Genomic DNA, 22,835 nt, shown 5'->3' with positions numbered 1-22,835 from the left:
ATTTATCCCATTGAACCTTCAACTACTGTCTTCCTCCAAAACAAACTAAGAATCAAATCCAAATAAAAACAGTACCTCTTGTTATTGTTAAAAACGAAAGAAATTTCCAGCAAATCAAATCAAACTTTTCACTTTCCCAAAAAAATAAATTAAAAATCTGCCAAAATGTCTTATATGTTAGCTCATCTCCACAACGGCTGGCAAGTCGATCAAGCAATTTTAAGCGAAGATGACAGAGTAGTCGTAAGTTTTCAAAAAATCTCAATTCTTACCTCCAATTACATAAAAAATCCTTTCAGGTAATCCGCTTTGGTCACGATTGGGACCCCGCATGCATGAAAATGGACGAAGTAATGTACAGCATAGCGGAAAAAGTGAAAAATTTCGCCGTCATTTACTTAGTAGACATCACAGAAGTTCCTGATTTCAATAAAATGTAAGATTTTTTTCGTTTAAAAACGTTTAAAAAAATTTCTTAATTTTTTATTTTCTTTAAAGGTACGAATTGTATGATCCTTGCACAGTGATGTTCTTTTTCCGAAACAAACATATTATGATCGATTTGGGTACAGGTAACAACAATAAGATTAACTGGCCATTGGAAGATAAACAGGAGATGATCGATATTGTGGAGACTGTGTACAGAGGAGCTCGCAAGGGACGTGGTTTAGTCGTTTCGCCGAAAGATTACTCCACGAAATATAGATATTAAAGGAATTTTATGCTTAAAAATTGTATTAATAAATTAAATTTAATTATAAGACAAAGTCAAAATTGTCTTTTTTTTAAATATTGACATAATTTAAAGGACCCGTACACCTCGTTCTACAAGAAAAATGATTTGCAAGATGGCATAAAAAAAGTAATTTTTCTTTGAAAATGTAATTTTAAATAAATTTTAGATTTTTTGAATTTATCTTTAGGGGAATTTGAAATTTTCTTTAAAAATAATATAAAATTTTCCTTAAAATTAAATTCAAAAGTTATAAGTTTTTTGCTCATTAAAGTTTTTGGTTACAAAAAAGAACATTTTAGATTCCTTAAAAGTTTAAATTTCTAAAATAATTAATTTAAAACTTTTAAGATCATTTTCAAAGAAAATTGACCCCCTTTAGGTATGCAATGAACATTACATATCATTTTCTTAATTTTCCACGAATTCTCCTATACTTTCTTCGATTTTTTCTGTACGAAAACCTTCTAATAAATAAAAGGAACTCATAAAAAAAACCCAAAGCGATTCTTGAAGCAGAACTTGAGTTAAACCGTTACAAAATCTGTATGGACTTTAAAATTCATTGCAGAATAAAAGAAAAACAAAAATTGATAATTTACAAATATTTCATTCAATTTATTATTTCTATCTCATTTCTTATGCTAACGAGTTTTAATTTATAACGAGTTAAAACTAAACCAATTTTATTTCTTTTCAGTTCTAAACATCAATTTTGCAATTGAGTGATTGCTAACTTTCCTTTTTACAAGAATCTTTCAGATATACATAGGTAACGGTAGAGGGTAAAAACTAAAAAAAAAATCAAACTATCCCTCAATTTTTTGTCTTTTTAGAAAGTTTAACAATATTAAAAAGTGTTTTTGATAAAATTTTGAACTTAATTTTTTTTTTCATAATTTAATTTAATGTAAAATAAGAAATTTATAAAATATAAAAGCTCAAATTTATTACATGTATTATGTCGCGATATTTGCCGTCGTGATAGTTTGATGGATGGCCGTTGTCGTGTACTGTTGGATATTAACAAGGCCCGGAATTTGTCGTAAGCTGCTAGCGCTCGTGTTATTCGTGCTAAGATGGTCAATTTGCATGCTATTTTGCGTGCTGTTCAACCACTCATTGATACTATTTGTCTTTGCGGCGAGAAGTTCTTCGTGCGACTGATTTCGGGGGGATTGTGGAAAGCCCGTTGTCGCCGTCGTTATCGTACGTTGCGTTTGTATGGAAGCTGCCTGTGGTGCAGGCACAAATTGACTATTACTCGAGTACTGCTGATAATTGGAGAAGAGGAAAATCGAGGGGCGCAACGGTAATACTTTTGGTGGTTCGGGAATTTGTTGCACAAGCAAACTTGAGCAATTGGCATTTATGGGCATCGACATGACAATCCCGTCGACTTTTTGTTGCACATTCGACAAGTTTTCGTCGACTTCGATGCCCCCACTTCCACTCGTGTCCATTTGTTCATTTTCCTCGCCCCCCTCTTCATCCGACGAACAGAGATCAATGTATTCGACGACATTGTGATTGTCTTTAGGTACGGCAAATGATAACTTTTGTGCAGCTTGTCGCAACTTGGCTTTACAAATTTCGATATCAGTGTCAGATAAGCGTTTTACCTTAACCGAAACAGGTTTGCAAGCTTTGATGAGCAACGAGTTGAGGAAATCAAAGTTCTCACTGCGTTGTTTAGTTGACAACTGTCTTCGTGGGAACTTGTATTGATGGTAGTGCGTTTCCTCCTGATCCAGAGGTTTGCGATATGTAACATTCGTACTGTTACCGTTGCGCGATTGCTTCGCAGTGAGTTGATTTGGTACGGCAGTCATAAATCGAGGACGGTCTGCAGCGTTAAACAAAACAGGAGCTTGGCAAAAACGTTCAAACCGATCAATCCGCTCCAGTTGGTAATCCTCAGACATCATTGTCTTTGATTGGTTGAGTAGAAGTTGACCACAGGGCGATGACAGAGGAATTGTGGCACATTTTGACAGAGCAATCACTCCACGAGATCGGTTAGGAAGACGTCGTAGTTTGTCGGGTGAACCGAAGTAGTCGCCACTGATGTGCCCGTATGAACGACGCCCTTGACTGGCTTGACTCGCATTCACGGGAGCACTTGTGCTGCACAAACCAAAGTTCGACAAGAATTCTGGTTGTTTTCCTTTTCCAGGTACAACTTGCAGCTCATCATCTTCAATGAAGATCACATCATCATCGTCGTCATCGTCATTTTGGGCCGCCATATTGGCAGCGCAGATCTTTTCGTGTTCCATGCATGCATCAAGTGAGTATAATTCTGCATCACAGTTATCACAGAGATAAATGTCAAACAGAGCTGGCTCAACCATGTGTTGTTGCGCCTGCGTGTCAAGTTGATTCGAACTCGGAGACTTTGGTAATAAGGTCTTTTTTGGTGTTTGATGCTGTTGCTGCTGATCATAGAGCTGCAATTCAAGATGAAATATAAAACTTGAGAAACAAAAGTAATACAAAACTGAACTTACCATATTTTCATTCCTAAACGTCACTAACATTTTGTTCGTAGTTCTCTCGTACAGAGATGTCGTATGGTTCATATTTGTAATGAATCTCAATGTGGCATGTTCATATTCTGAGAGTTGTTTGCAGAACCTCAGCAGAAATATGCTTTTGTGAAAGGAATAGCAAATAACTACAATTTCTTTCATCTTGGCTTGCCAATCACCCGAGAAAGAATCCGGCTTGCGAAATGGTGTGAGAAATTCAACATCTTCTGGCCACCATTCCGGTTCTGCACACTCGAATTTGGGATTCATTTGGGTGTATCCTAACGAACATTGTACCATAAATGGAATAAATTTCTCTAATTGGCTTTCACTGATTCTGTCTAAAGATGTAGGATAACCGCCCGCAAACAGCAGAGGTAAATTGGAATACATGCTGTGCCCGTTATTGTCACTGGCATCTTCGTTTGAATACATCGTGATCTAGTTAGCACTGAAAAATGTATGGAAAAGGAAAATATTTCATTAAAATTTGAAAATCGACGAAACGAAATGTCAAAAGGTTATTTAATAAATTTTCATTAAATCGATAATTTCGTGGAATTTCCTCATTGAGGTAGAAACAAGGACTGAAAATATTTTAAATAAATGTATCGAAAGGTACATAAAACGATGAAAAGTTATAAATTTGATTAAACAAAAAAAAAATCTCTAGAGAATTTATCTTTTAAGTTGGTTAAGCTTACATGCAATTCAAATTTATTGCTTATCAATTCTATTGGATTTTTCTATTCTTGGACTCTCACTGTTCAAACTAAAAATGTCCTCTACGAAGCAACTTTTAAATTTTCAATGGTTGCTTTGTTATACGATCAAATCGGTTCAATCGATGCTACTGTGTTAGTTTATAATTTCCATATAGTTTACTTAAGATTAAGTTTCTAATCTAAATCTTCAGGTACATAAAAACTTTGCAACGATAGATTATGAATCATTTCAACGTCTTTTGAAAAAGATAAAAATAAAACCTTTATCTAGAATTTTAAAAAACAAATAAATAAAATTAATTTCAAGATGGCTGCCAAAATTTCAAAATGTCGAGTTTCCGAAATCTGATAAATATAATTTTTTTTATTTAGCTTTTGTAGTTATTTTCTTCTTTATATTATTTACCGATTGTGGCATCTGTATGTACGGTATGCACAAACTCTCGGCTAAGTTGTCGTTCGTAATAATGACCTGATGGTATGCGCGAAGCCGTTCAATTTTTTGTTTCGAGATTTCGTTTTGAAAATTCAACATTGGGACTTTATGTAAAAGATAAGTTTGTAAAATTTGATCTAAATTTAATTTGTCAAATTTTTTTAATAATTTTTGGTTATTGAATGTCCTTCGATTTTAGTTTTGAACTGATTTAACAAATTTATATTTGAAAATTCAATTTGAAAAAAAATCTCAAAAATATTTTTTCTACTAAAATCGAAGAATTGTTGAAATTGTTCCAAATTTGCTACACAAACATAAAACCCTCTATTTGTAAATTATTTCCCCTGCAAAAATTTCATCCCTACTCACACACATACATTTAAAAACTTTTTTCATACATTCACACAGCAATGTCGTTAGAGACCTCAGCAAAGTATGAAATGAATGAAACAGCATTATACTTTAATATATTCTTTACGTACCTACAACTTTTATCATCACATTATACTACAAATGTGAAAACCAAGCAAGCTCATATACGGGTGAATAAATATGTATTCGTGCTTGCCTTTTATATATATCGCTCTATATAAAAATAGAAGTATATATGTGACTATAAAAGTTTGAAAAATAAAAAAAAATATAAAATTGGAAATTTATTCATAAATAAATTTAATAAGAGTTGTTAATTTATGGAATGAGATTATGCGTTTTGGATAGATTTATTTTGTGGAATGAACAACGCCCATTTTAGGAGGCGTGGCTTCTTTGAGCTTCCGAAGTAGCTATCAAATTAAGGGGTCTCAGTCTCAGGGGTCATAAAAAATTATAATTTATTTACTAAAGACCCAAACTTTATTAAAAACTACTTTCAAAATTTTTGCCGCTAGAGGGCGCTTCAATCAATTTTTCATGTAATTTCACAACTTCTCTTGTATATAAGACTTTCTGAACTTTGGACTCTCAATCTTTCTCTGTTTATTTTCCAATTTACAATTAAATTAGAATGAAACAAAAAATCTTCCATCACCCTTTTTTTAAAAACCACTTAAAATTTAATAAATTAATTTGATTACACTGCAACTGAGCGATGAATTTTTTGCCCTGACCGAAATTCGTTGTTTGTAAGTTTTCCTTCGTAATTAAACTTTTAGGACGTAATAAATAAATAACTTTTCAAACAATACGTCATAGATTTTTTTTCCATAAAACGCAAATTTTTCAACACATTCCTGCATGTTCTATACTACACATATACGGCTCGCCATCTTGAACTTTTCTACCATTTTGTGCCAATATGCTGTATACACAAAACCTATTTCTATCATTTTTCACATATTTTACTTCGGAAAATTTTCACAAATTATCTCGATATGCTTTTGATTGAATAGAATTTCATAAATTTTCATTACAAATGTATTTCTGCTGACTTACATTATCCAAATCGGACTACAAAATTTGATAAATTTCCAATTTACACTTTTCTGCGTGAGAGTTTATACTTTTTTCGTGCAAATCACTGAGAAGAACTTTAATTTTTGTACTTTTTGAACATTTTGGCGGATATAGATTACAATATTATTTTAAAAAATTATTAAAAAGTGAATAAACTTTTGGCTTTCCCTCTATCTTCACGTAGATATCGATACTGAAACGTCAGTTCGACAAATTTTTGTACTAAATTTTGTGTACTAAAGTACAGCAGCTGCTCTTTATTGAAGATTGTGATGGGTGTCAGCTCATTACGAAATTTTTTGAATCTTTGTCTATGAAAACTTGTTTAATTTCTTTTAGATTTTATCAAATTTAGTTAAAATTAAAAGTTTTATTATTTTAACACAGAAATATTTGAGATTAACTCAAAATAATTGAAATATCAAGCAAAATGCTTGTAAAAGAGAATGACGATACTAAAGTTGACACCGTATGCTGATTTGCTGTAGAATTACCGTCTGTCAAGTAGCTGTCAAACTTGGGTGGTCTTGTTTTTCATTTTAATTTCAATTCTTAGCATTGTTTAATGATTTTTTCCTTTTTTTTTATATAATTTAAACCCTTTGCCGATGGAATAGGACGATGGCACGGTAAGTAATAAAAACTCAACTTGTATCGACATTTGTTAATTCGTGAATTTGTAGATTTTTGTCCAATGTGATTGTTTTCATTGTTTTGTCCATAAATCTGTTAAATGTTTTTGTTTATGCGGCCATCGTTTCGGACCAAAATGTATTAAATGGTGGCGGTACAAGTAACGAAATCTTGCTCGAAGTAATCGAAGGAACAAACAACTATCGAGTTCATGGTAAGTTTCTACTAAATTTTGTTTTTTCCGTTTAAATTTCGAACTTCTTTGTATCTCATTGTTTATTTTACATTTCAGGTAAAAAAGGAAAGGATGACAAAACTTGGTTCGATGGAAGAGAAATGCGTCACATTTATTGTGCTCGAAAAGCTCGTTGCGAACGTCTTCAACACAAAACATGTTTTGGTTCACCACTGCCTTACAACTTTACAAGCATCTCGTTAACGGAGTCTTTTAGTCAAGATGACACCTTGGAAATTCTTTACAGTTATCAAGCGTTGAAGCATGTCCCGAAATGCTGGGCTGTAATTCAACCATTTTTGTGTGCAGTTTTTCTGCCAAAATGTGAAGAAGTTAATGGCGACACTTATGTCTATCTTCCTTCGTTGGAAATGTGTCGCAAGACGCAGGAGCCTTGTCGAATTCTTTACAACACAAGTTACTTTCCGGAGTTCTTGAAGTGCAAAGAAGACCTTTTCCCGAGCAAATGCAACAATGACGTGAGAGAAATGAAGTTCAACGCAACAGGGCAATGTTTGAGTCCCATGGTAGCAGCTGATAATCCTTCAAGTTATTACAAAGACATTGAAGGATGTGGCATTCAATGCCAAAATCCCTTGTACACGGATGACGAACATCGACAGATTCATAAACTTGTGGCATGGGGAAGTTGCGTTTGTTTGCTCTTCAACATTTTCACAATTGCTACATTTATGATCGACTGGAATAATGCCAACAAGTATCCAGCATTAGTAATTTTCTACATCAACTTGTGCTATATGATCGTTTGCTTAGGATGGCTTGCTCAATTTGTTTCTGGTAATCGAGAAGATATCGTTTGTCGTCGTGACGGAACTTTACGACAATCTGAGCCACAAGGAGGTGAAAATTTATCATGCATCTTTGTCTTCATATGCGTTTATTACTTCCTTATTGCTGCCATGGTTTGGTTTGTAATATTCACGTATGCTTGGCACATGAGCTTCAAAGCTATTGGCAAAATCCAAGAACGGATTGATCGAAAGTCGTCATACTTTCATCTCATCGCATGGTCATTGCCACTGATATTAACGATTGCCATAATGGGAATGTCCGAAGTTGATGGCGATAGTATCACGGGAGTTTGTTTCGTGGGACACATTAATCATCCAATGCGAGCAATGTTCCTGCTTGGACCAGTTTGTGCTGTATTGATCGTTGGAGGATTTTTAGTGCTTCGTGGCTTGATAACTTTAATTCAGTTGAAAATTTCAAGCAAAGAAATTATTTCAAGTCGTGCCAATAAGAAGATTCGTCAAAGCATCGTTCGAATGGGCCTTTGCAGTGTCTTCATTCTCGTTTTTAAACTTGCAACACTCTTTTGTCACATTAACGAATTCCGTAACTCACCAATGTGGGCAGAAAGTTTGAAAGAATACCTCATTTGTAGGATTCAATCAACATATACTGATGTTCATACAACTTGCAAGATGAACGGAAGACCAAGTGTTGCGATTTTACAATTGCATCTCTTGTGTTTGTTCGCATCAGGAATTGTAATGTCATCATGGATTTGGACACACTCAACTTTCGAGACATGGAGTCGGTTTTTTCGTCGCAAGATGGGACGAGAAATTGAGGAGCCCGTCAAATTGCAACGACACAAAGTAATTGCTCAAGCTTTTGCTAAAAGGAAGGAATTTCAAAATCAAGGAAGGTTATCCTTAACCTTTCATGATACTCACACAGATCCCGTTGGACTGAATTTTGATGTTGACTCTACCAAAGGAAGTCATGATTTTAGTTCGACTTGGGCGAATAATCTTCCGAGATTTGTAAATCGCCGAGGAGCTCTGACATGTGCTGCAACATCTTCAAGCCAGAATGGCGGAACACGAAGAAATTCAGTTGAATCGGAAATCAGTTTCAGTGTGAGACATGTATCTGTCGAATCGAGAAGGAACTCGATTGATTCCCAAGTTTCAGTTAAAATTGCCGAAATGAAGACGAAAGTTGCGAGTCGCAGTGCTCGCGGAAGTAAAGGTACAAAAGGGCGTCATCGACGAAGGGATTTCACAGCTACCAGCTCTCGTCGTTACAGCCGAAAAGAAAGCACGACATCAATGGAGTCTCAAAGTATAATAACAGCAGCTATCAAAAAAGGCGGGAAATCATCTGGAGTGTTTGAACAACAAAGTCTCAAACGAAGAACAGGCATTGGAGGCATCGATCCTGATCAGTTCAGCAGTTTATTGGCTAACAACAAACTACTTATCCCATTTTTTGCTAATCAAAACTTGACAACGTCTGAAGACGACAACGCCTCAATGGATATGATGCTCCATCAACTACGAAATGGCAACATAAATGCCAGCGATGACTCAAGTAACGAACAAAAAGCAATTGCTCATGACTACAATACCACAGACGATGAGAAAATTCGTCAATCTCCCGGCTTAGCAATGACTAATGACGTTACAAGTAGTCGCGATGCAGGTCGCAGCAGCAAAAACAGCAGTATTAAAGCTGGTCGAATCAAGAAACAAAATCGCCATAGCCAAATTTCACGTCGCACGCGCAAAAACTCGCGTTCTACCAACAAATCTCACAACAGCAAACACGACAAAGACAAACGCGAGAAAGAAAAGGATTTAGCACTTCAAGTTGGCGAATCAAACGACTCTTTTACAACTTACAATTCCGAAAATTATGGAATCGATATTCAAAGTTCCTATTCGGGCATTTCGAAAGCCAATTCACGCAATAGCAAACGCAGCTGCGACGTTGGTATTCAAGCAAATGCTCACGAAATCGCGACACAAACCATGTCCTCGTACGAGTTTAACGAGAAAAAGATGAAAAATGACGAAAATCACGACATTTATGCCACGGAAAATCATTCGTTGCTGCCCAAGAGACACGATGGCAAAGGCATTGCCATCCGCAAACGAGAAGGTGACACTTCAATGAGCGAAACGGAAAAACTTAAACTTTTATTATTACCTTCCAAATAGATAAAATCGTGCAAATACTCAAAATTCAAACCTTTTGATAGAAAATTTTTTTTAAATAAGTGAAACGAAAACTTAAATCACCATCGAAAAATTAGTTTTAAGATAAACGTAAGGAACCGACTGTGTGAAATTTTAAAAATACTGCATTTTACAAAACATTTAACTAACCATAAGTTATAATAATTTAAGTCAAAACCGTGCCTTAAGAGACCAACAAAAAAAATATATTTTTAAAATATATCAAGACTGAATCTCCTTTGTAACAGTCTTCCCTTTAAAAAAAAAAATGAGAAATTTTCAGATTTTTCAGAATTTTACAAATACTCGTAAGCAATTTAATTTTATTTTTTACTCATTTACAAACTATGCTTAAAATAATGTCATACATATTTAAACGAAATAAAGAATTAAGTTTTAAAACTTTCGTTTTTTCGTGTCGGGACTATCATCGGCACTTCCAAACTCAACTTCGTACAAAAGCATTTGTATCTTTAGCTTCAGCAATGCATTCTTTTGTGCATTTACGCGTTTCAGTACCGGCAAGCAACTCATGAGGAACTTTTCATCAGGATCATTCGAAGCCGGTTGACTAATTATTTCGACCTTTTTCTGTTGTTGCTGTTCCTTTTTCATGTTTGACGTTTCCATGGGCTCATTATCAATTTGATATTCATCCGTATCGATATGTTCCAAGTAAATTTGGTCATTGTTGGTGTTTTCAAGGTCATCCAGCTCAACATCTTGATTTGTTTCGTACAACGTATATTCGGCGGTTTTGTATGGATCATTTCCTTCAGCTTCAACAAGGACTTTAATTGTGTTTGTCTTGCTTTTAGTATTTGTTGGGGTACTATATTCCTGTCTGCTAGAAGTTTCGTACTCCGATTCTCCTTGGGATTGCTCATCATTGCAGTTGGAAATTTTTGTGGCAACTACGCCGCCGCCCGTTACACGTTCGTCATCGATGCGATACAATTCGACGTGACTTCGGAGGTAATCCAAGTTATTATAGTACTTCCAAACTTTTTGTCGTGTATTCATTGGGGAGTTTTGCTCGATTTCCATGCGATAATATTTTATAAAAGTGTCACGCAAACTCTTCCATCGTTTTTTCAGGTCTTCAACTAAGCAGGAGGTGCGAATTTCATTAAATTTTTCAAGAAGTTTTGAATTTTTTACTTACTATTGGCTCCTAAGGTCTTTGAAATGCTCTCCCAGGCAGCTTCAGTAGGTCCCGGTTTGCGATAATCCTTGAGGGTTTTGTCATACAAGATCTACGAGATAAGAAAAGTAAAATTACCGCAAGAAACAAGAGATAAACAATCAAGTAAACAAACCGTGTTCTTCTGAATTTCGTTAATTAAATCCAATTCACTCCATTGTCCGATCCGCTTTTTGCGTTGTTTCATGATGCGGGCTGCTGCCATCGTGTTGGTCGGTCTCGATATCATAAAATTCGCGCCGATATTTCAAGTTTTTAAGGAGTTTAGAAAGAGGCTTGCCTTAGATACAGATGCAAAGTAGCGACTTACCGTTTTCATGGAAATTTTTGAGACGAACGTAAACGATAAGGTACATCCAGTCACTAACCTCAGATGCACACTTTTTTTGGATTTCTAACCTGTTACTAACCTCACATGTTTTCGCTATTCGCCGCATAATGGCAGCACTATCTTAAGTCATGGAAATGTTTTTGAACTTAAGGAGACTTAAAAGATTGTACTTGAAAATTTTACTTAGTCAGCTTAATAATTTTTTTTCTGACTCAAATCATGCTTGAATAGAATTAGGTAATAAAAGATCTATAAAAACCCTGTGCAGTCTTCTGGAAGAGCTGAGTGAAATTTGAAGGCGCCTACTTAGGATAAGAAGAAAAAATCTAAGCTCCATTCTCCGTCGTTTACTGAGCAAGTTTACGATCCTTTTTCCGTTGGAGGTCATTGAAGGTCATGAACACTCATTAAACTCCCACAACAACCTGTCACAAATCATAAAATCCTTTATGACTTAACTTACTTGATAAACACTTCAAACGAGTTCTGCAACGAGCAAAACAACAAATCAAATCACTCAAAAAGCAAAAAAGAAAAACAACTTGTGAGAAAACTGCAGGCAACGGTCAATCCTTTATGCTCATCACGCATCATCGTTTCATAACAGCATTTACATCAATTAAGAAAACTCGTTATTATTTTATTGTAGCACAACACAACATCCTCATCAATTTAATCCACCTAGACTGGTTTTTGTAAGTATACTTTTTTTTTTGCGAATTAATGCACGAAGATGTATAGCAAAAAAATAATAAATGTAATTTAAATTGTATCAAAGTCGTCTTGCGTTCTCGCAGCTTTGTTTTGCTCATTTTTCGAGTTGAGCAAACACAAAGACGAGTAATTGAACGTACGTGCGTCTTGTAACGCTTTAAGTGAAGATAAAATTGTAAAAATAATAAAAATAGCTATGTTTGAATTTTTTATCAACAAGAGGCTCTTAAGAGGTTTTAGACTAGTTTTGATCCTTTCACTGTTTTAAAGTTACTTTTGAAAGAAGATTAATAAGTGTACTTAATTAAAAAGCAAATAGTTGACGTTTTAAGGTCTTCTTAGTAAAAATCTGCGTGAATTGATTGTTAATCTTCTTAACTGCCTACGGCTAAAAAGTTCTATGAAAGGTTTAATCAAATCGATTTCCAGAAGTAATTTTTAAAGGGATTATCAAGGGGTTTTTAAAAAACTGTTTCATAGAAAATTAAATTTATTATTTTTAAAGGAATAGAGTTTTCTGAGCTAATTCAAAAAATTTTTAGAATTTTAAGATTTTATTCTATTTTTTAACACTTTTTAATAAGATTTTAATTTTCTTTTATTAAACGAAATCCAATTTTAGTTTCAAAAAAAAAATCTGAATATTATTTTTAAAAGAAAAAAACTTAAGAGTTGAACTCGAGTATCATGAATTTCAAAATTGAAGTTCAAAATTTTATATTTGATGATTTTTAAAAAAATAATTTATAAAAATTTTGAACTTTTTAACTTGAAAAGTTTAAAGAAATCCAATTGTAAAAAAATGTGGGAACAAACTTTTTCGTTATATAAGAACTTTAAAAGTAGAACAATGAAAGAACTTTTTAAGTCTACAAAATTTTCCATTAGTTGTTTTTCTTTTTTAGTAACTCCCTTTGAAGATCAACAACCTTCTCAAACCTCAATTTCCAATCAGCTATGCTTTGCTTCCATAATTTGTTACAATTTGCAACATCATTAGTTTTCTAAACCTAAACTACAATTTTGCACGAAAACATAGACCATCATTAACCATCATAAATTTACGCAGTCAAAACATTGAATTTAATTGTATCATTAAACATTTATTCTCCAATTTAACCTGAGAAAAGATGCTTTAGATAGAGGAAAATGACCGTTAAAACAAGCTCGTAAATGTACTTTTCTCCATAAATATCTTAATAAATGATAACGATTTGTATGGAAAGAAGCCCAACTAATAACAACAACAACAAAATGCCTCGAAGAACAGACAATGGCTTCGATCCCATTTATTTCATTTTGCAAAACAAGTTATTCCAGAATTCCAGCGCAAAGTTGATGGTTATCATCATCGACATCATCTGTGTCCCGAGTTGGAAACATATGTTCCGATACTCAATATAGACTTTATTGTGGTTGCTAGCGATTATGTGAGCATCTAAGCGTGTAGTTCTCTACTCGTTTATTTATTTATTTACAAAAAGAAAATAAAAGTAAAGCTATTGGTTTTGCATTACGGCATCAAAGTAGCAACGTTCAGTGATTAGATGACAATTTCCAAAGCTATTGAGAAGAAAAATTCTTGAATGTTCCCAACCCTCCAATTGGAAAAGAGGTAAGTTTCATAAGCAAACATATTTAAAAAAATAAAACTTTAAAAGCTAGAAACATTTTTAAAATTCTCTATTTTCAGTAAGATTGACAACTAAGAAAGCTTTTGTTTTGGCTTATTTAAGGTTTTTCGAATGAAAATAGGTATAGGTCCGCTTGGCAGACACCGGGATTGGCTTTGGGCTTTGCAAGGGTGTCAACTGTTCGGATTACGTTTTCAATTTTGAATTTTTAAATGGGATTCTGGATATAAAGGCTTTTCCTCCTGATCGAGTAATTTGAATGTTAGTTTTCATTGAACAGTTTGAGAAGTTAATTTTTTTCTCCCCCGTGTGAATGAACATCAAAAAATGAAAGCCGAGTTTTCATGAGACATGAGCGATCTAATTTCAAGAATATTAAGTCACTGTCAAATTGTAGATGTGAAGCTACAATAGTAGCTAAAAATAGCTATTTTGACTAATGTATCGAATCATTTTTTTCAAAAAAGTAGGAAACTTGTAGGAAAAGTCGACGTTTGGTTAAGGAAGAATTCATTAGAACTATTGAAAAGTTATCAGATGGATTAAAGGAATCTATGGATCAAAAAATTTTCAAGTTTTTAGAACTATAAGAGGAATTCATACCTAATATCAAATAGGTGTTTTGGGACTTTCTATTCTAAGCAGTTTAGATGATATTGCAGAATTTACTTCTCTCAGACGACAATTTAAGACACTTCTGATTGTTATTTTTTACATCGTAAAGATTTCAAAAGTGTCAAACTCACCCATTTTCGCTTCACAAGAAAAACCGATGCGAAAAGTCTAAAGTGAAAAAAACAACACAATGAAGCTCTATGCATCAATTACCTGTTATTTTTTCTCTAGAATAGAATATTAAATGCTATCACAATTACCTGAACTTTTTCTATGTAACGAGAGCGTGTAGTGTTTCATCTAGGCGACTTTTTAGTCGTGTAAGTTACATAGCAACTCTCATAGCTAGCCATAAGATTATTATTTGTTTATAAGTCTTCTTTGTGCTCTTACAGATTTTTTTTGCTTCTCTCAAGTAATTTTCGTACGAGAATTACAAACGATCGACCGATTGTAAGTACACCGTGTACTTGATCTTGTTCTTAGTCGTACTTTGTCTATTTCATGTTCAATGGACGACATCTCTCGGTTCTAGTTCTGTTCTGTTTGTTACGCACGTTTTTTTTTGTGTGAATGTACTGCGAAAATTCTAGCTATAAATACGATGATCGCCGCTCAGGAAGGCATCAGTCAATTTTGAGACTTACAAGTGTTTGCATCTTGCAGTGATACAAAAAACTTAAAAAAACCCAATCAAAATGTTCAAATACGTGAGTTACATTGAAAAATAGAATTTTTTTAAGAAAATTCTAATGTTTAACATTTTTTCTCAGGTATTTGCCATTCTTGCCTTCGTCGCTGTCGCCATGGCTGCCCCACAATATTTCGCTCCCTCAGCCATCTCCTACTCCAGCGGATTCGTTCGCCCAGCTGTCTACAGCTCTGGATTATACCCATCTGCTTATTCTACCTACAACACCTTCCCCTCATACGCCACCTATTCCTCTGGATACCCATACGCTTACAGCTACTTGTAAAGAGCTCGTCTCTTTCTAAAGCAACAACAACAAATAACATGAAGACTCTGGCTGTGAACAAAATTGGACCTGTCCCATCGGCATAACGAATTCAAACAGCAAATATTTTTCCAAATTTAAGCTGACTCTTCGAGTTTTTAACGCGCAATCGTTAAATAGCAGAGTCTGGTTAAAAATTTATGTTCTTTTGTATTTGCTCGTCATTTACAGTAAACAATAAAATTTTCCTTTGGATAGCATTTGATTAAATGAAAAAAAAAAAACAAATCAAGTTTTATTTACCTTTCTACTTTTCTGCCGTCCCCTTCGTTCTTTATCACTTTTCAATTGGCACAGAACACAAAATGATTGATTATTGATAGGAACATCATGCAAAAACATGTGAAATTCAATAATATCACTAGGCGTTCAGAACAATGCAGGAATACAACGCGATTGATTTTTAATGTTTTTTTTCATTGATTTTGTGAATTTGATTTAATGCACGGTGCGCTTGAACGAGAAAGTGAATATAAAGGAAACGTTTGATTGTTTGAATCGATTTTTTGATAATACAAATAATTTTATTTTTTCAATTTAATTTTTTTTAAGTTTTCATTTAAAAAAACAGATTTTTAAATGATTTTTATTACAAAAAAAAAAAAATCTTAAAAAATGTGAAAAACATATTTTAGAATATTTTAAAATTTTTATTAAAAAAATAAACTTAAAGCTAAGACAAAAAATATTTTAAATTTTTATTCTAAATGATAAATTAAAAGTATTTAATTATTTTAATATATTTTTTTTATTTCGAAAAATCTTGAAGTTACTTGAATTTTTTCGTAATAATTTAAATTTAATTTATTTAAGCAAAAAATTAGACAAATATAACTCACAATTAATATAATTTTTTGACGAAAACTATATTTTAATTATTTTTGTTCAGTTTTTATAAAAACAAATTAACTTAATTAAAAAATTTTTATTAAAAAATAAAAAAAAACTTAATTTATTTTTTAGTTTTTAACTAATTTTTAATCTAAAATTTAACAAATGTAACTCAAAATCGATTCAAAGTCAATTTTCATTCACATTCCATACCACCGTGTCAATTCCGCCAATATTTTTTGGCAATAAAAGTGCATTTCACTGAGCCAATTCTCTGTCAAATGAAAATAAATTTATATAAAAAAAACATCAATTTCGCATGAAATAAACGTCAAATTGCATTTATTCATGCATAACATTCAAATTTTAAAACAAATAATAGGAACACAGAAGGGATTTCCTCACAGAGAAAATTTATGGGAAAAACTCCTTTTTTCAAGACCAACGCACACGTCGCGAAAAATATATGTCATCTCCTTGGCAATTCCTTTTTGATATATTCACACAAATAACAACATAAATTACATAGGTTTCTCAACCGAACTAGGCGAACATCATCAATAGGCGCTTGTCGATTTCCAATGCATTTATACCGGGTAAAAATAAAACAAAGAGTTGGACGACACACGTACGTTCCCCTCTGTGTGCATGTGTTTCTTGCAAAAAAAAATAAATAAAAATAAAATTAAATAAAAATCGCGGTAAGAGCGAGAGAGAGTGAGTTTAAAGAAAATTTAACTTCCTTAATTTAATTATTATTTTTTATTTCTAAAAAATTGTTTGTTATTATAAAAATAAAATATAATTTATTATTATTATTATATGCAGTTTATTTTATTCGACCAGGCAAGCATATTTTTAAGACTATAATAAATTTATTTTATTTTTGTGCAAAAATCCATTGTACGAGACACGACAACAGCAACAACAACAACAACACGACACGTAAATTTTGTACACGCAAAATTTGTTCCAATATATGAGCGATGTGAATGCGAATAATGTACAACAAACGGACCAAACAGTTAGGCTTTCATTCGCATTATATTATATTTTATATAGTACAATATACATAAGTATCTACTGCTAAATATATGACAAACACACGACGACAACAACAAAGCAGGCAGAGATAAATAGAGAGCTCTCACTTTGCCGTGCACGTCGTTTGGCATACCATCACGACGACGACGTCGAAACTGTTTGCCTGGCTCGCACACATAATAAATATAAAAAGTTTATTATTACAGACTGGCAGACACATAATCACAGCACAGCACACCGAAAAAAATTGAGGTAATGTGATAGATATATGGAAACATATGATTTTTGCACAAAACATGTGGAACAATGAAATATCGTACAGACTATGGGGAATCCTTTGTTATATGTATTTAACATTCGACCCATAAAATGATTCAAAAAGGATTACCCACAAAAAATACTAATGGCATATCCATGTCTCGACTGGGAAATTTTTAGGCATCAATGTTTTAAATTTTTCATCATTTGTGGTATGGATGTAGACTCTGATATGAGGATGAAGTATATGATCTTTTTGTTTTTTTGAAAAACAAGAAAATTTTTATAATGAAGAAGCATTCATTCAATATGTGACATTGTTCATGGATTTTATTTCTAAATATGGTAAGTTTTTAACTTTTTCTAATATTTTCAATATTTAATGTGAAAAATTCATGTTTCGCAGATGAAAAGTCATGACAGACACGAGCGACATTAAAAAGAGACAACCTTAAATTAAGTCCAATTTAGTACAGTTTATAATAAGTTCAAAAACTTCATGTCACACCAAAACCATGTTGCTTAACCCTAAACTATTATATGGAGAAATTTTATTGTATACTTATTTAAAATGGACTATACTGCGCTCTTGACAGAAGCTGTCGAACATGCCAATGTATTTTTGTCCTTCTAAAAGAACTTTCTTCGTAATATTCTTAAAGGCAGTTGGAATGAAAATAGAACCAAATTTCAAAGGGCACATCCAGTGTGAGTAGTCATCGAGAAGCCAACCCAAACCAGAAAACCTATTGAAAAGACATCATACATTTACAAATAGCATTCTAGATGTGCCTCAACATAGAAATTATTTATTGACCAAATATTATCTATTACAAGTTGTTCAAGTTGAACATTCGTTCTACATACAATCAAAATTTTCATTAAGTAGAGCTAAAGCTGATAAACGAAATCCTTTTTTCGAAAACTGACTCATCTGATTCGGCATTTAAATTTGTTCGGGATTTATTCCTGATATTACTAATATTTTTATTTAAAAAAAAATATCTTAATACTTTTGATATGAAATTTTTTTTTACACTTTTTTTCTTTACAATTTTATCTAATACCTAACTCGCATTAATTTTTTCTGGAGAGACATAATTTTTTCACCATTTTAAAAATCGAAGACATTTTTGCCAATTTTTCGCTTGAAAAAAAAGTCAATGACCAAATACGTTGCCAAAAATCGTTTCTGTCTTCATATTTGTATTTGAATTCGCAACGATTAGTCTTTATGATATTCAGAATAATTATAACAACGTAAATCTGTAAACAGAGAGATATGATAAAGAAAAAAAAATAGACAGTCATTGACCACAACAAAGTAAAATAGACAAAATCACGATCCAATTCCAAGGTCGTATTAAACCCTAAAACGTAACAACGAATTACGCGTCATCGATCCTCCTCTTCATCATCAGTCTTCGCATCTCATTTAACCCGGAAGTAAATTTTCTGAGAGTAATTGAACGTTACATAACAGAATTTCATACGCCTCAACGTTTTTTTTAGCTCAACAGAATTTTTGACACTAATCTAAGAGAACAAGATTCCATGCAGAGTTAAATCGAACGAAAAAAAAAATTAACAGGTGCGTGACTTTGTTTTTGTATTGTTATTTTCTGTAACAGCTATCAATTAAACCATTGTGCCTCGAAATAATGAATAGATTTGAATATCACTCTGATAAATAATAATTAGTTTTTTTGAGTACAAAGTTGCTTCAATTGTTTCAAAGAAGGATTTCACTCGCACCATATTGAGCAAAGTTAAGTGAGCTTGTCACTATTTCATGTCAGGTGTTTATTAATTTTTTTTTTTCATTATTGTTGCCTACTTACCGAGTGTAATTTTATAATTGGTGGTCGCGAGACACTGTAGAATGTTTATTGCGGTGTAGTGGCTTGGAAATGTCGTTAATTGTAATAAGATACCTAATTATTGCGATAAAAGATTAAAAACACTTAATCTATGACGAGATATTTAAAAATAAATACAAGGAAGGGTATCATTTGTTAATGTTTTTGTAATAATAATTATTATTTGTGAGCATCGAGTTGGTTGGAGCGATATTGATAGAGTTTCAGTGATTGTAGTCAAGCCAGATGTTGAGCTCTGAATGAATAAGTCACCTTTGAATGACTTCATGGAAAGCGTCATAAGGTTCGATTTTTATTAGTAGTTGATGTCTGATAAGGAAGGAGTTTAATTTATGAACTTGGGAGTGTTAGATGTTTAATTAAGGCTTTGAGCTATAATTACTTATATTAAAAATGTTTATTTAATTGGAATTTATAATAATTTATTATAAAAATTATTTTTTAAAAATTTAATTGAATTGAATTAAACAATTTAAATAAAAAATAATTTTATTTAATAATTTAATTTATTTAATTGAATAATGGGTATTTTATTAAATTAATTAAATTATTTATTAAAAAGGAAATTTTTTTTATTAGAATTTTGTGGAAAGAGGTTTTGTATTTTTTTTTTATTTTTATTATTTTTTTATATTTAAAAAAAAAAAACCAAAATGCCTTCCACGATACAAAATATTTAGTTTAAAGGCGAGTTAAGAATTTTCATAAAAAAAATATTTTGTTTTAAAGAAATTAATTAAATTAAATTAGAAATAAACTAAAATTAAAAAAAAAAACTTTACCTACATAAAGCCAAAACACAAAGGTTTGGTCTAATAATACATACACTTTCTAATTATAATTTTAAACGGTATAAGTGGCAAAAAAGCTATTTATTGAATAAATTTATTTAAAATAAAAATCACGAAAATTAAAAAAAAAATAATTAAAAAATTCTATTCAAAAATGTTAATTTAAAATTTATAAAAATATTTTCTCTTTTAGTTTAAGAAAATTGAACAAAAAAATTAAATTATTAACGAATTTAAAAAAAATATTTAAAAAAAAAAAATAAAAAGACTAAATATTTTTTAAATAATCCAAAAATAAATAAATTAAACCATAAAATTTCATCCAACGTCTTTTCCTCTCACTTCAAATTCAAAACATCGCGAAATATCGTGCACACGAAGTAACGTCGCATAATTCCATTCCTATTTCGAGCTTCAGTATTCCGTTCCGAAAATCACACCGCTAGCCACAAACATTTCCTTAATTTTTAAAAAAATATTTAAATCACTAATCTTACCGGAAATCGCATTTTTGATAAAATTTAACGAAATTTTTCGATTTTTAAAGATTCATTCGTAGATGTTCCCGTCTAACGCACGTAGAAACCACAATCGTCACATTGCTTTCGGTATTCGTACACTAACACACACTCATGTAGAAAAGGTTAAGCGAAATTCGATAATCACGACAAGGAGTAATCGGAGATTTAATTTGAAAAATTTTTAAAGAAAAAAAATTTTTTTTACTTAAAAAAATTAATTTAATTAAAAAATAAAATAAAAAAATTAATTAAAAAAATTAAATAGAATATTTTTTCGAAAACCGCACGGAACAGCCCTGTCACTTGCTCAGCTGTTTTATGCGACTTTTCCAAAACAAGAAAAATAATACTAGCGAAACGAGTGTGCTATCAACGCGATTTTCAGTATGATTTTCCTGCTTAATCGGAGTAAAAGGAAAATTTTCTACGCCAAATTAACGGATAAAAGCCATGGTAATACTCAAAGAACGGCTCAAATGTGAAAATGAAGCAATAAAGTGAGTTACAAATAAATCAGTGCAGAACAATGATAAGGCAATGTCAATTAAAGCCGCGTGAAAAATGCTTCCGCCGATAATTCTTCCAAAGTATTTGATGAAAAAAATACCAAAAAAAATTAAGCAATAATTAAATTTAATAAAAATAAAGACATATCAAGTGAAATACCATGACAAATCGTGTAGGAATAATTCTCGTAGCGATAAGTTTAAGTTTTTTATTCACCGCATCGATGTCCAAGCTGGTTCTTTGCTTGTGGCGCGAGCTATTCAATTACGAGCTGAGTAGCGCCAATCAATGGGAACAGATCGACAATTGGCTCGACGAAAGTGAATTGGGCAAATACAAGCAACTTTTCCGTGAAAAGGGTAAGTGACGAAAAAAATCAATTCCCACAACGAACGGCATTGATTTCCTTGTCGCTCACATTTTTTTTTTTTTTGCATTTCGTGACACAGTTTGTCCAAAAATAAAACAATAAATGTGCGTCAAAGGTAGAAAAACGTCGACGGTTCGTTATTATCACCACAATTTTATTTATTCTACTCCTTTTCCGTTAATTTTCATACAGAAAAATTTTTGATATTCGCCCAAAAATGAGAATCCAACAGGTAGGAAGTTGTGGTAAAAGTCGTTTAGTTTTTTTCTGAAGGAAATTTATTTTAGTTCACGGGGAGTGTTTGATCGAATTTTAGTAACAGGAAAAAAAAATAAAATTCCCCCTTTTGTGTGTTAATTGCGATCGCATGCAAAAAACAATGAAAAAATCCAAATAAATCGTTTCACAACCCCTCAGAGAGAGACAAAGGCGATAAATAATCAAACACTTAACTTTTTCACATAAATTTAATTTTCAAATATTTACGAACGTAGCATCATAACCGTTTATGACAAGCAAAAAAAAAGTTTTGCCATCAATTTGTTCCAATTTTTCAAACTTGAAAAAAATTTTTGATATAATAATCACATGATAATAAAAGCACGAGAAAATAGGTTCGATAATAAGGAGCTATGATGAAATAATAGTGCTCGCGAAAAAAAAATGTCAAATTATGGTGTGCGTGTTAATTAATTAACAACAATGGCTCTATTTGAGTGTTTCGCCCATGAGATTTTCGCCCGATAGGAATGTTGAAGTAATTGTTGTACAAAATGAGTGGTTGTGATTGCAGTGAAAAAAAGTTCAAAGGTTAAAATGTGGGTTTGGTAGTTTTCGTTGTTGTTTATCTTGGGGTGGGTGTTTGACAAATTGTACTGAAATAGGTCAAAGGAAAAGTTGGTAGTTGGAAAAAAAATTTTTTTAGAAGGAATTTTTTTATGAGTTTTGAATTTATTTGTAAAATTTATTTTAAAAAATTTTTATGAAGACTTTTATAAAAAATTTCAAACATTTAACGAAATTAAAGAAAAAAGTTTTTTTTTGATTAAATATTTTACAAAATGACTTGGTCTAATAAATTTTAGTTCAAAAAGCGAAAAAAATGGCAAAATGTGATTCCTTGATACTTTGAAAAAATTATTTGAATTAATATTGAAATTAAAAAAATAAAATAAAATTATCTTAATGATGAAAAAAAATTTAGATATTTATTTAAAAAAAAAATGAAATTTTTTATTTAAATTTTAGGTATATATCACATTGACTTTTCTGGAAAATTAATAAAATAAGTTTAAAGAAAATTAATTAAAAAAATAAAATGCCCCAAAAATGTTTGTGACCCACTCAGGTCACATACATTGATGTTAAAATTGAAAAA

At 31.9% G+C, this 22,835-nt stretch overlaps 5 protein-coding genes across 7 annotated transcripts in view; 3 read left to right on the top strand and 2 right to left on the bottom strand.

Annotated features, from left to right (window-relative positions):
* Window positions 1–66: 66 nt before the first annotated feature.
* On the top strand, window positions 67–774 carry LOC134831327 (thioredoxin-like protein 4A). Its single transcript, XM_063845039.1, has 3 exons — window positions 67–243; window positions 300–436; window positions 499–774. Exons 1-3 carry the CDS (start codon window positions 166–168, stop codon window positions 710–712), a joined length of 429 nt encoding a protein of 142 aa, XP_063701109.1. The 5' UTR covers window positions 67–165; the 3' UTR covers window positions 713–774.
* Window positions 775–1,369: 595 nt separating this feature from the next.
* On the bottom strand, window positions 1,370–6,058 carry LOC134831323 (uncharacterized). Its single transcript, XM_063845032.1, has 3 exons — window positions 5,863–6,058; window positions 3,244–3,715; window positions 1,370–3,183 (listed from the first exon to the last, which is right to left on the bottom strand). Exons 2-3 carry the CDS (start codon window positions 3,697–3,699, stop codon window positions 1,693–1,695), a joined length of 1,947 nt encoding a protein of 648 aa, XP_063701102.1. The 5' UTR covers window positions 3,700–3,715; window positions 5,863–6,058; the 3' UTR covers window positions 1,370–1,692.
* A 346-nt stretch (window positions 6,059–6,404) lies between these two features.
* Window positions 6,405–10,034, top strand: LOC134831322 (protein smoothened). 2 transcript variants are annotated; one of them, XM_063845030.1, is made up of 3 exons: window positions 6,405–6,512; window positions 6,567–6,730; window positions 6,809–10,034. In XM_063845030.1, the coding sequence occupies exons 1-3, from the start codon at window positions 6,505–6,507 to the stop codon at window positions 9,721–9,723; spliced, it is 3,087 nt and encodes a 1,028-aa protein (XP_063701100.1). In that variant the 5' UTR covers window positions 6,405–6,504; the 3' UTR covers window positions 9,724–10,034. The 2 variants fall into 2 exon arrangements, with proteins under 2 accessions (XP_063701100.1, XP_063701101.1); XM_063845031.1 differs by lacking the exon at window positions 6,567–6,730.
* Window position 10,035: 1 nt separating this feature from the next.
* Window positions 10,036–11,256, bottom strand: LOC134831326 (transcription factor Adf-1-like). Its single transcript, XM_063845038.1, has 3 exons — window positions 11,061–11,256; window positions 10,907–10,997; window positions 10,036–10,847 (listed from the first exon to the last, which is right to left on the bottom strand). Exons 1-3 carry the CDS (start codon window positions 11,172–11,174, stop codon window positions 10,138–10,140), a joined length of 915 nt encoding a protein of 304 aa, XP_063701108.1. The 5' UTR covers window positions 11,175–11,256; the 3' UTR covers window positions 10,036–10,137.
* A 9,662-nt stretch (window positions 11,257–20,918) lies between these two features.
* The window catches only part of LOC134829980 (apoptosis-resistant E3 ubiquitin protein ligase 1), a 34,089-nt gene continuing 32,172 nt past the window's right edge, over window positions 20,919–22,835 (top strand). The window contains exon 1 of one of the 2 annotated variants that reach the window (XM_063843306.1): window positions 20,919–21,033. In XM_063843306.1, coding sequence (XP_063699376.1) covers window positions 20,967–21,033 — 67 coding nt within the window. In that variant the 5' untranslated portion in view covers window positions 20,919–20,966. Of the gene's footprint in view, window positions 21,034–21,247; window positions 21,447–22,835 lie in introns of those variants that run through there. The other variant, XM_063843304.1, reaches the window with a different exon arrangement.

The sequence above is a fragment of the Culicoides brevitarsis genome, chromosome 2 (genome assembly GCF_036172545.1).
Source record: "Culicoides brevitarsis isolate CSIRO-B50_1 chromosome 2, AGI_CSIRO_Cbre_v1, whole genome shotgun sequence".
Classification (NCBI taxonomy): Eukaryota; Metazoa; Arthropoda; class Insecta; order Diptera; family Ceratopogonidae; genus Culicoides; species Culicoides brevitarsis.
This window is presented reverse-complemented; position numbering and strand designations above follow the sequence as displayed.

Coding starts and splice junctions, on each gene's coding strand:
- LOC134831327 (XM_063845039.1), top strand. CDS start 166: ATGTCTTATATGTTAGCTCATCTCCACAACGGCTGGCAAGTCGATCAA. Junction 244..299: donor GCGAAGATGACAGAGTAGTC/GTAAGTTTTCAA, acceptor AAATCCTTTCAG/GTAATCCGCTTTGGTCACGA. Junction 437..498: donor GTTCCTGATTTCAATAAAAT/GTAAGATTTTTT, acceptor TTTTCTTTAAAG/GTACGAATTGTATGATCCTT.
- LOC134831323 (XM_063845032.1), bottom strand. CDS start 3,699: ATGTATTCAAACGAAGATGCCAGTGACAATAACGGGCACAGCATGTAT. Junction 3,184..3,243: donor CGTTTAGGAATGAAAATATG/GTAAGTTCAGTT, acceptor CTTGAATTGCAG/CTCTATGATCAGCAGCAACA.
- LOC134831322 (XM_063845030.1), top strand. Junction 6,731..6,808: donor AAACAACTATCGAGTTCATG/GTAAGTTTCTAC, acceptor TTTACATTTCAG/GTAAAAAAGGAAAGGATGAC.
- LOC134831326 (XM_063845038.1), bottom strand. CDS start 11,174: ATGATATCGAGACCGACCAACACGATGGCAGCAGCCCGCATCATGAAA. Junction 10,998..11,060: donor ACGAAATTCAGAAGAACACG/GTTTGTTTACTT, acceptor CTTATCTCGTAG/ATCTTGTATGACAAAACCCT. Junction 10,848..10,906: donor AAAGACCTTAGGAGCCAATA/GTAAGTAAAAAA, acceptor CCTCCTGCTTAG/TTGAAGACCTGAAAAAACGA.